The sequence below is a fragment of the Scatophagus argus genome, chromosome 2 (genome assembly GCF_020382885.2).
Source record: "Scatophagus argus isolate fScaArg1 chromosome 2, fScaArg1.pri, whole genome shotgun sequence".
NCBI classification, from domain to species: domain Eukaryota; kingdom Metazoa; phylum Chordata; class Actinopteri; family Scatophagidae; genus Scatophagus; species Scatophagus argus.
The window spans coordinates 1983918-1994871 of record NC_058494.1 but is presented as its reverse complement, the minus strand read 5'-3'; the positions used below and the strand labels follow the sequence as shown (position 1 = coordinate 1994871).

The window sequence follows — 10954 nt, the reverse complement described above, 5'->3', positions numbered from 1 at the left end:
AAAAAAAAAAAACCAAAAAAAAACTTTTGCTTGATTGATGCGTGAAACAAAATGGCGAATACCGTAAATTGGCGCGTATGTCGCAAATACGTAAAAAATAATTCAATAAGGTATTTCATCACAAAAAACACGAAATTAAAAAGAAAACGTTAAATTAACAGAAAACATGCACCACAGAAGTTACGTTTTGAGGGGTACAGTTTCATAACCCCCCATTCACTTTGGACTATCTAGCGATACATAACCGGAAGTGTAAGAGAATGGGAGTTAGAGTTTCTTTGATGAGACACTAATGGGAATTCTGGGATAGCGTGTTAAATCTCGCGACATTTCTGTATGTTGCCCCACAAGGTCAGTGACAGTTACATGTGAGTTTGTGTTGTTAGCCGGCTGTGACCTGAACAGAGCAGTCTATTTAAGAAGCACTTTCTAGAAGCAGCGACAGAACTGTCTTCTTGTTCTTGTTCTTCCGTCCGATTAATCAGTAGAGTTAACAGACATGGCTAGAGGAAGCCGCAGTCGTCCCTCAGCAGCCAGGTAAAATAAATTTACAGTAACTTTCACAACCCTCATAGTCTGTCCTGTTGTAGATGGTCTCATGTGTCCTATGCAAAGCGCAGAAAGCAGCGCCATGTCAGCCCACACTGAGAATTCATATTTTAATTTGTACTCCCGACGGCATAACATATATAGTTAAACTGTAGTTGAGTTATAAGTCATGGAGACGATGATAAGTTTGAAGTGAAATTAGGTCTTGGCAGGGTCAGTGAAAGGTAAGATGAGGTAAGTCAGTTCTGAAAGAAGTAGTCAGATCCCTTATTTAAAAGACCAATACTACGCTGTGAAAATACCTCACTACAAGCAAAGGTCTGGCAAATCTTATGTAAAAGTATAGTATCTTACCAAAAATTATGTAAATTAAAAAAATGCATTTAAGTTTTCTTTAAAATGTCAGCGTTTTACTGTTAAATATGATGTTTTAGGATTAATATTAAAAAATGCAGTTTGAAAAGTAACTTGTAACTAAAGCTGTTAAACAAATGGAGCAGAGGGATAAAATAGCAAAATAAATGCAAAATAAAAGTACCCAGGATTTGTAAGTTACTTGAGTTAATGTACAAGTCATATTAAAGCTGTAAATAGGTGAATTGTTGTTCGGCCAGGTGCTTCAGTGGAAAAAAAAGGAGTTGTGAGAGCCGTTAGAAGCGTTTAAATCTGTGTGTGCTTCTTTAGTTATGGCTCTCTGTTTCATGGAGACAACATCATGCTTAAAAGTCTGATATTTGAATGTGTTTGACTGAAAATATGTTGCACTGGTCCATTTAAGCCTCTCTAATGGAAATGGATGTCAATGTTCTGTTTGTAGCCCAGCTCCATCTCATGCTCCAGCCCCAGCTCACCCACCTCCTGCCGCCCTGGCGCCAGCTCCGGCTCAGTCCCAGGGACCTGGCCTCATGGCCCAGATGGCTACCACAGCTGCTGGTGTGGCAGTTGGCTCAGCTGTTGGCCATGTTGTTGGCAGTGCCCTCACAGGAGCATTTAGTGGGGGTAGCAGCAGCAGTTCAGAGCCAGCCAAGCCTACATATCAGGTAAGAGGTGGAGAGTGATCAGACAGAGGATTACGATGGATGGAAACTAGCTGGACTTTAACAAGTCAAATAGATCATCACGATTTTGTAGGTCTTGCGCTTTTTTGTTTAGCATCCCCCTCACAAACTGTAAATGTTAAAAAGTTTGGTTATCTCCACCTACCCAAAGTTGTGAAGTATAGCGCACCTGTGCAGATCACTTTACTAATTTCTCAAATGGTAAAGCATTATTATTTTTAGAAAACAGATAATTTTGGTACCTGCTTGCTGATTGTGTTCATCTATAAAGATAGTGGCACAGGTTTGGTAAATACTCTGGTGCAGGTTGGTATGCATTAGTGTTAATGCATACCAACCTGCACCAGAGTATTTACTGCTATTCTATATGGTGTTGGAATCTCAGAATTTGTTTTATTGGCCATGGGTACACATACACGACATTCAACTCCAGTTTATTACTATTCACCAAGTGAAACATTTGACCTTGATTAAAAAAACTGAATGATACCACAGAATGAGAACACATTCTTCTCTAAAGGTAAAAATCAGAGGAAGTGCTGCTGTTTCTGGCTCTAGTTGTATGGTGTGTAGTAGTTATAAGTGTTTTTTCTTTGCACATGAAAACAATGAACCTTACAAGCTAGATTGTGTTGTGTTTTTAGAGACAACAAGGGACAACAAATTGGGCAGGATATCAAACAGTAACTTAGTGGAATACTGAATGTGAAAATTTGGTTTGTTTATTCTTTTTTCAGATTTCTGATTTAGATCATCATTTTGCCAATTTTGGACTGAATGGAAAGGTTATAGTACAGTCGCTTTGGCTTCCTTTTTAACAACATTGTTATGACATAAATATATATGTGTATATATTTTTAAGAAAACTAGGTTATATTCCATCAGTACCCACACTCAGTCATTCACCAAGTGACTAATATTTCCGGGCATTCTAAATGCTTGTTGTTTGAAAATAACACCCAGACTGAATCAGAAGCTGCCTGGCCCGTCAAGACTGCCCACAAGCACAAATCCCATTTGTAACTTGGTCTCAGTTCTGATAACTCTAATGTGTGATGTGTTTCCTTCTGTGCTTGTATCATGCCAGGAGGCCCCCCGACCTGCCCCAGCTCAGCCAGGCCCCTGTCACTTCGAGGTCAAGCAGTTCCTGGACTGTGCTACCAGCCAGACTGACCTGAGTTTATGTGAGGGCTTCAATGAGGCGCTCAAACAGTGCAAGTACTCCCACGGTGAGTCTGTGATGAGTTACTACAGTGCTGCTCAAAACAAGCCATAAGTGCCTCCTAACAGTTGTTATATTGACATCAGGCACATGTTTGAGCTATATAATGTTCTCTGAGTAAGCGTCATGCATCACACTCTCACTGCATTTGGTTGTGATCCAGCAGCTTCTCGCAAGTTTTAAACAACATAATAAGATATTGGTATTTCTCACCTTGACCTCTTCTGTTTTTTTTACCTCTGCAGGTGTGACATCACTGGTATGAAGGATATGTATCAGCTGTCATGACAACAATGACACACAAGATAACACCAAAATCCAATTTCTGTACCTCAGGCAGTGAGCATGTTGGTTTTGTTTGTTTTAATGACTGGCGACTGTGTAATGTATGAAATGCTTTTGGTTATATACAGTAATAAAGCTTTAATAAACAGCTGCTATCTACTTGCACATTTTGAGAGCATGTATTGTCTTTATTCCTGTCACATTTTTAACCACAGATTGGCATTTACTGACATATGTATAATAATTACAATATGTATTACTGTATAGGTATGATTATTAGTAACTTCATTTTCCTGTTTTGGTTCACTGTTTATTTGCCACGAATTTATATGCAATGAATGAAATGGGCCAGTGGAGGCGCTCCAACTTGTCTTTGCTGACCGAAATTATCCTGACTAGAGCTGCTCAATCCTAACGGATACTCCGCCTTCAAAATAAAACCCCATGTTGGAGAAAACAAAAACATTAGGAGTGACTTTAATCTCCGTATGGGATTTACCTGTCCTAAGATTTTATCTCTTTAGAATTAAAGAAAAGTATGCTAAATTGAAAGCTGTTAACATCAAACTTCATTACAAATGAAGAGGTCAACCATCAACAGCAGTTTGCCTCATCATTTCAATGCACAGCATCAATTTTGAAAGTTACAACCGGAAAAGGTAGTCTATGTCCGCTATCTTTACATCAGTCATCGTCCCCGTCTCCGTACAGCAGTCGGCACATTTGATTGCAGTAATCAAAATGCCCTTCATAGACGTGCAGAGTAATTTGCCGACCAGCTCTTTCTCTGAGGACTTCGTGAAGAAGCTAAGCGCCTGCGCCGCGGCTGCTCTGGGAAAACCAGAGGACGTGAGTACATTAGAGTCGTGTAGCTACACTGCTGGGAGGATGAACTGTTAACTTTGTCAGTGCCAACGCTGCATGTTCGTGTCTGTACTAAAGCCCAGCTGCTTCATATCCGTCCTGTCCTGCAGTTGTGCGCACGAGTCTAAGTGTGTTCACGTGCGCATCTCCGTGTAACGTTCATAATGTAGTTCAAACAGAAGTAGCTCCACGTTCATTTGTCAGTAATACGTCCAGGTGAGGTTTTACCTCTTGAATGATTGGAAGGGAGGCTTTTCCAACTGTTTTTTTACAGTATCCTGGACTATCCTGGACTTTTTTCATGTGTGGAAATGAGTTCAGCAGATCCATTTTGTTTGAGACACAGGAAAGGTACCCATCTAGCTCCCTTGTACCTTGTGATCTTCTGGACTTCATTGAGGAGAGCAAATTTTCTTCATCTGATGAGTGTTGCCTGACTTGCTCCATCTCACACAGGCCACACTTGTTGAGTGACAAACACACAACAATGCATACTGAATATTTCTGACAATTAGGCTGTGATTAATGTGGCAACAAAAGCTCATCATAATACAGAAATTACTATAACTTTGTGTAGAAAAACTCATTGCACTCATGACACAGAATGGGGATTAATAATTAACAACTGATCACAGTATGATATTAAATAATGAAATGATACTAGCTGCTATATCAGCCCTTTCAGTCCAGTTGGTCGTGAACTTTGGCAGAAGGATTGCTGCAGCAACCAGTTCAGGTTCTTCTGAGGCGTGACGTGGAAGTCTTCTTCATCTGATGGTCTACAGAGTGGGTCTGGAAAATGACCTTGCATTGAGGATTCAGTGTCAGTAAAAGTTCTTTAGCAGCACTTTGCTCAACCACAGAAAATGAAGTTAATCATGAGCCGGTCAACTTTTGCCTGTGGCACACATCTGGTTGCATCCACTGCCATCACTTTGCTTGTTTGTTTGGGGTTTCTGGTGGTTCAAGGGTTTGCTTCAATGCTGCCACAAAGTCGCCAGAGGCCTTCAGCTTTAAAGGATGTTTCTTCTGTGACAAAATGTTTTCATCAGTATGTGGTGTTCACTGAACACACTGATTTCGAAATATTTACATTCCTAGATTTTCTACACACATCACATTTTGTCTTTTTAAACAGACTGCTACTGTGGTTATCAGTTCAAACTAACAGTATTTCTGTGTATCCTCTATAAAGCCCTAATCAGCATTATTTTATAGCCTGCTGGATGACATCCACTTATTGATTCTGATTTACCGCTGCAAAGGTAGGAGTATTATTTAACTTACCTCTACATGCATACGCAGGTTTGATGTCGAGTTTTTATAAGCTGCTATTTTGGTCTCTCTGGGCAAACACAACTTGCACTTTATGAAAAAGCTGTTGCCTTTCTTGCACTTGAAGCTGAAGTGGTCACTTTAACATGACCAGGAGTTGACTCCATTTCCTTCAAGCTCAGCCTCTGCAGAATTTGAAGGGGTTTTGAGTTCAGCTGGGTCTGCACCACTGGTGTCTGGATCGTCCATCTCCATCTTTCTTGTGATTTTATGGTCAGTTTGTTCTCCTGTCCGTCATTCACTGCAGCAGTTTGTTTTGTTTTGTTTTGTTTTTTACTTGGATGTGATTTAAAATGTGGCTAAATAGAATACTTCAAACAAACATAATAAAGTAAAAGTAATATTGCAGATTTAAAAAACTACTTTAAAAAGTATACAAAAATCTGCTCAATTACAATAACATGAGTAAATCTCATTTGTTACTTTCCATGTGTGTCTACTGCTATACTAGCTCTTCTTATATTTACTTTTACACTGTGTTCATATTTTGTGAAAAGACCAACAGTATGTTGATATTCACGAATTTGGTGAAAAAAAAATATTGTGGTGTTTGATTTTGTCCATTATATTACCCAGTTGTAGTATAACTGGACACCTGTGCCTCAAGTTGTAATTGCTAGCACCCCTTAATGAATATTCCCATATTAAACCCAAGACAAAGACAGTGGAAATAGTGATTAGACAGCAGGGAGCTGGGTTAACGTGTCACCAATAAAACAAAAAGCAAGTTGAATTATTAAATTTTTGATGTCCAAAAAGAGGATTATCCACAACAGGTTAATGACCGCTTTGCGTGCTTCTTTGACCCCTCGTCATCCTTTACTGTCACAGAACATGCAACATATTGGCATTACCCCTTACGTACAGTGTAGGAGTATGACATTTGTGTTGCATGTGTCAGTGAACCATGAGTGACATGCTGTTTTTAAGTGTCATATCAATAGAGCACAACAGTCAACTACAGCAGCAACACTCTGACTTTATGTCCCTGGAGCTGGTTTGTTAAGGCGTCTTTACATAAGACCTGTGATATGTTTAAGGACGGTTGTGTTATACACATATAGGTATGTGATATAGCTCACGTGTTTTTACTGTATGCCTGCAACTGATGATTACTTTTATTGTAGATTAGTGTGTACATTGTTTTTGGATCTGTTTTTACTGGAAAAAAATTGCTCTTACTTACTCTGTCATCAAAGTATTTGCAGATAAAGATTACTGGAGTAGACTTCACACAGGAGAATGAACTTTGACCTTGTGATGGGGAAATGTCCTGACTTTGTTTTTCTTTAACAGATATGGTTTTTCAAATGGCACTGTACTGTCTGTTTTTGTTCGTTCTTTCCTCTATGTCATGTTCAGTCATATTTAAAGCTGGGATTGGTAAGATTGGAGAAACCAGCAAGAGCAGACTAGGTTTTCAATTTAATTTAATTCAATTTTATTTATATAGCATGTTTTACAATCAAAATTGTCTCTAGGTGTTTACAGAAACCCAGACCCTGAACTCCCGAGCAAGCAGACAGTGGCAAGGAAAAACTCCCTTTCAACAGGAAGAAACCTTGAGCAGGACCCTGATCACAAGGGAGAACCATCCTGCTGATAGTCGGATGAGTGAAGGGGGGGAAGAAGAGGTAGACAGGACAGAGAGGATGAAAGAGAGAGAGAGAGAGAGAGAAAGAAACATACATGCAATAAACATCATACATCACAAAGGACAGACATGACAGGTTGTTATAATTGGAATTTTGAAGTGGTATATATTGTATGTATTTGTTCTTTAGCTGATATGTTGTTCAAGTTAGTTCTAATAGCACTACATAGAAGAACAACATGGGCAGATGTTGACAGTAGACACTGGGTTTGTCAGAGGGCTGGATGCAGTTCAACATGTAGATCTGGAATTAGTATCAAGCTGAACAAAAATCCTGTCTTCTCCCTTCAGGCCTCCTCCAAAGCCCCCCTCTGAAACACATGAATGCAGCCTGCCTAACTGCACTGACTAAATAAACAACATATAAAGTAGCTGTCACCAATGTAGCTCTGTCTGAAAAGGCTACCTGGCCCGGCAGTTACTGCTCACAGCCGTGAGTGTAGTGAGTGTGTGTGTAGCTGCTGAATCCATGTTGCTGCTTTGAGCACTGCAGCGAAGTTAGAAACAATTTGAAGATGTCACTTTGGACTCAGGGAAATTGTAATTAGAATTTTTCACAATCTTTGGATATTTTATAGACTAAACAATTAATGATGGAAATATCTGAGAAATTAATCGAATAAGAAAATAATTGCAAGTTTCAGCTTTCCCTTTCTTTGTGTGACCAGCACATGGGTTTACCATCATTCATTCAGGCTAAATGAAATGTTTGGATGGGTTTATTGCAGACCTGTAACAGATCCCACATTTCTTTCCTTTCTTGCCAGAGCATTTGACTTATTGATTTCTGTCAGGATATAAAGAGGTTTTCTATAAATCTAACAACTAATGGTTCTAAAATAACTCACCAACCTTATCTTTAACTTTTCTTTCAGAGGATGAACGTGGTGGTGAAGCCCGGGTTGCCAATGCTGATAGCTGGCTCTTGCTCTCCGTGTGTGATGTTGTCAGTGTCTGCTATCGGTGTGACTGACACCGCTGACAAGAACAAGGAGCACAGTGCCAGGATCTTTGAATTTCTGACCAGAGAACTCAGTCTGACTGAAGACAGGTGAGCCCTCAGTAGGTCACTGGTGGGCTCATATACTGACAAAGCTTGACCATTGCAGTAGAAAGCTTTGAATTCAGCCTGTGCCGTAGGTTTGCAGAGTCTGTAGTTAACCTTTTAGCCCAATGAACCACAATGCATCAGATTAATCTCACATACCTATCAGCTCAAGGTTCTGATACAGGGAGCATTGTGTCTTAGATGCAATTCAACAGGAAGAGTATGTCTCCTTGACCTGGTCTTTGTTATCATCCTTATTCTTTGTTTATAAAGGCAGTTTTTTTGTCTGCAGACTCTGTGCTAAGCAGAATTAACTGTTCTAGTTAGAACTACAACATGCATTAACATCAAGGACGCGACACATCCACTCTGTTTCTCCAAATGAAATTTTACTAATTTTACCTCACAGGAAGTGATTTCTTATAATTCTTATAGACTCTTACACAAGTCTTCAAATGTGAAAGCTGCACTCCTCAATTCGTTAGAGCTGCATTTTAGCTGCTGTTGAACTTGCCGGCTAAATGATTAACAGCTTTGTTCTTTTTCACAGGATTGTTATTCAGTTCCATGCACTGCAGCCTCACCAGGTCGGGAAGAAGGGAACCGTCATGAGCTTCTTGTAAAGGACATTGCTGTTTCTGACACATCTCACAATCTCATTCCTAAAAGAAAAGGAACCAGGAGAAGAATAAGATTATATCAGTATTAAACGTGCACTGATGTAAAGATTTTCACTTTCATCTCACTTATATTTGTGTCAACACCAAGTATACTGCCTGAATTATGTAAAGTCATTTGCAGTTCAGTTCAGACCTCTGTCAAGATATATTTTCACTAAAGAATGAGGATGAGATTAACTGGAATCTTTGTTCCCTTTGTGAATGCAATATATGTGCTGAATTAGAGTGTGTGATTTATTTTGAATGAGATCAGATATATCAGCTCTGTGGTGGCAGACGTACTCAGATCTTTTACTGAAATAATATAAAGTCACTGTTAGAAAGCCAGTGACACCTGCTGGACACACACAAGTAACACATCCGGAGTGTCTGCTGCTGGGGTTGTTCTTTAACATTTTTAAACAAGTTCTCATTAACTTCAGTTGTTTAGGAAAATGCTGCAACTTTGTTGTGCGGTGAAAATCCAGCAATGTTTTGTGGACTTAGAAACTAAATCTGACTTTCCATTGGTATAGGAGTGAGTAGACAAAATCTTTAATTTTGAGACACAATGTCAATTCACTATGGCTGTCCAGGCTTTGGTGTGAATGCTGAGGACACCTGAAGGACAGAATGGCTACAAGATAAGCTGATGCAAATATAGACAGAAGAACTAAATTCAAGGAAAGATCAAGGTCAGTTTTGCTCAAGGTTCAGGAAAAGCAACATTCATTTCAGCCTAGAAGTTCCCAGGGATGGCCAAAACTAAAACTCTATTGTGCTCAATGGAATAACAAAGATCAGTGAATAAACTCCTGTAAAGTCTTTTAAAACTGAATACCAGCCAGATTGTAAAATGGGTTAAAAATAGTAAGAGACCCATCAAGTTGCTCAAAGAGAGTCATGTTTAAGATAATTAAAGTTGTTATCCACAATTCAGGTTCATAGCATGGAGGCATACAGAGGTCAACATTATTACCCCCCCCCCCCTTATAAAATCCAACAAAACCATTTACTTTCCCATGGAAATGGTCATAGCCAAAAGTGTTTATATTGTGTTTATGTTTGCTTCCAATAGAAAAAAGACATCATCTTTACTGCGCTTGATTAAAATATTTTACTGATATGCTGAACTGAAACAAAAAAAAAAAACACAAAAATGAGACCAAAATCATTAGCCCTGTGACAATATTTATAATAATACAATATATATTTTTTTTATACAATAAAATAAATTTAGCTTATTTGGAGTTCTCCTCGTCTCTGCTCCCGTTCTTGGTTACAGCCTTTGAGCTGGGTTGTAACACAATCAATTGTCTATATTTACATTTCTTTTTAAGATTGGGAGCATGGTTTTTAAAAGGTAACTGTTTGCAATCCACAATGATGGAGAGAGAACTGTTGTTCCCTTCAAGTGACACAACACTCGAAACCTACTGCTGCCACTAAGATGCTTCTGCCACGGACAGTTTGCCAAAATTTAAGGCAGCTTAGTGTCTCATCTGTCTTGAAGCAAAAGAGACTCTCACAAATCAACCGGTCAGGGCAGATGGCCGCCCATCTTGAGCCGGGGTCTGCTCTGAGGTTTCTGCCTTCTAAAAGGCAGTTTTTCCTCGCCACTGTCGCCAAGTGCTTGCTCATGGGGAAATGTTGGATTCTCTGTATTACAAAATTTAAGAGTTGCTCTCATTGGAAAGTGTCATGAGATAACTTTTATTGTAAATTGGCGCAATTTAAATAAACTGAATTGAATTGAATTGAATTGAACTGGGCAGAGATTCAAACCTGCAATGCTCTTGTCATGAGGCAACCGTGCCCCCAACTACTAAATTATTTTCAAGATTATTATTCAGGAAGTCTGGAAACAAAAACACTGGCTAGAATGACCAGTCTGACCCCAGTATTCCAGGCTTGTGGCTAACATGGGACCTCCATGTATTCTGTGATCCTTATATGTGAACATATGGGCCCATAGGGAAATCAATATAGCCTTTGTGCTTGCTGGGTTAAGCAAGTTAAGCACCCAATAAAAAAAAACTGTCATTGCCTTACCTTGAACTGAGTGTAGCCCCCATTGGTGCCAAGATGGTCAGTATGATCCAGACTGAGAGACCTTGCCATTCAGTCACGTTTGTCCCTGGTCAGACTCGACCAAGACGCTGTCCTGGTTGAGGTCAGAATGTTTCTGGTACAATCTTGTTGGAACAAGAGAAGGTTCACCACCTAACAGACATGGAAGGCTGGAGGTACGTAGGCTAAGTTTAATAATATTAAGTCATT

At 39.4% G+C, this 10954-nt stretch overlaps 2 protein-coding genes across 2 annotated transcripts; both read left to right on the top strand.

The window, feature by feature from the left end:
* Positions 1 to 361: 361 nt before the first annotated feature.
* chchd10 (coiled-coil-helix-coiled-coil-helix domain containing 10) lies at positions 362 to 3279 on the top strand. Its single transcript, XM_046400323.1, has 4 exons — positions 362 to 537; positions 1367 to 1589; positions 2695 to 2836; positions 3075 to 3279. Exons 1-4 carry the CDS (start codon positions 500 to 502, stop codon positions 3092 to 3094), a joined length of 423 nt encoding a protein of 140 aa, XP_046256279.1. The 5' UTR covers positions 362 to 499; the 3' UTR covers positions 3095 to 3279.
* A 493-nt stretch (positions 3280 to 3772) lies between these two features.
* ddt (D-dopachrome tautomerase) lies at positions 3773 to 9834 on the top strand. The gene is made up of 3 exons (XM_046400310.1): positions 3773 to 3963; positions 7843 to 8018; positions 8566 to 9834. Exons 1-3 carry the CDS (start codon positions 3781 to 3783, stop codon positions 8636 to 8638), a joined length of 432 nt encoding a protein of 143 aa, XP_046256266.1. The 5' UTR covers positions 3773 to 3780; the 3' UTR covers positions 8639 to 9834.
* Positions 9835 to 10954: the final 1120 nt, after the last annotated feature.

Excerpts from the sequence above, each read along its gene's own strand:
- chchd10 (XM_046400323.1), top strand. The coding sequence starts at position 500 with ATGGCTAGAGGAAGCCGCAGTCGTCCCTCAGCAGCCAG. Across the intron at positions 538-1,366 it reads AGTCGTCCCTCAGCAGCCAG|CCCAGCTCCATCTCATGCTC; the intron begins GTAAAATAAATT and ends TTCTGTTTGTAG. Across the intron at positions 2,837-3,074 it reads ACAGTGCAAGTACTCCCACG|GTGTGACATCACTGGTATGA; the intron begins GTGAGTCTGTGA and ends TTACCTCTGCAG.
- ddt (XM_046400310.1), top strand. The coding sequence starts at position 3,781 with ATGTCCGCTATCTTTACATCAGTCATCGTCCCCGTCTCCGTACAGCAG. Across the intron at positions 3,964-7,842 it reads CTCTGGGAAAACCAGAGGAC|AGGATGAACGTGGTGGTGAA; the intron begins GTGAGTACATTA and ends CTTTTCTTTCAG. Across the intron at positions 8,019-8,565 it reads CTCAGTCTGACTGAAGACAG|GATTGTTATTCAGTTCCATG; the intron begins GTGAGCCCTCAG and ends TCTTTTTCACAG.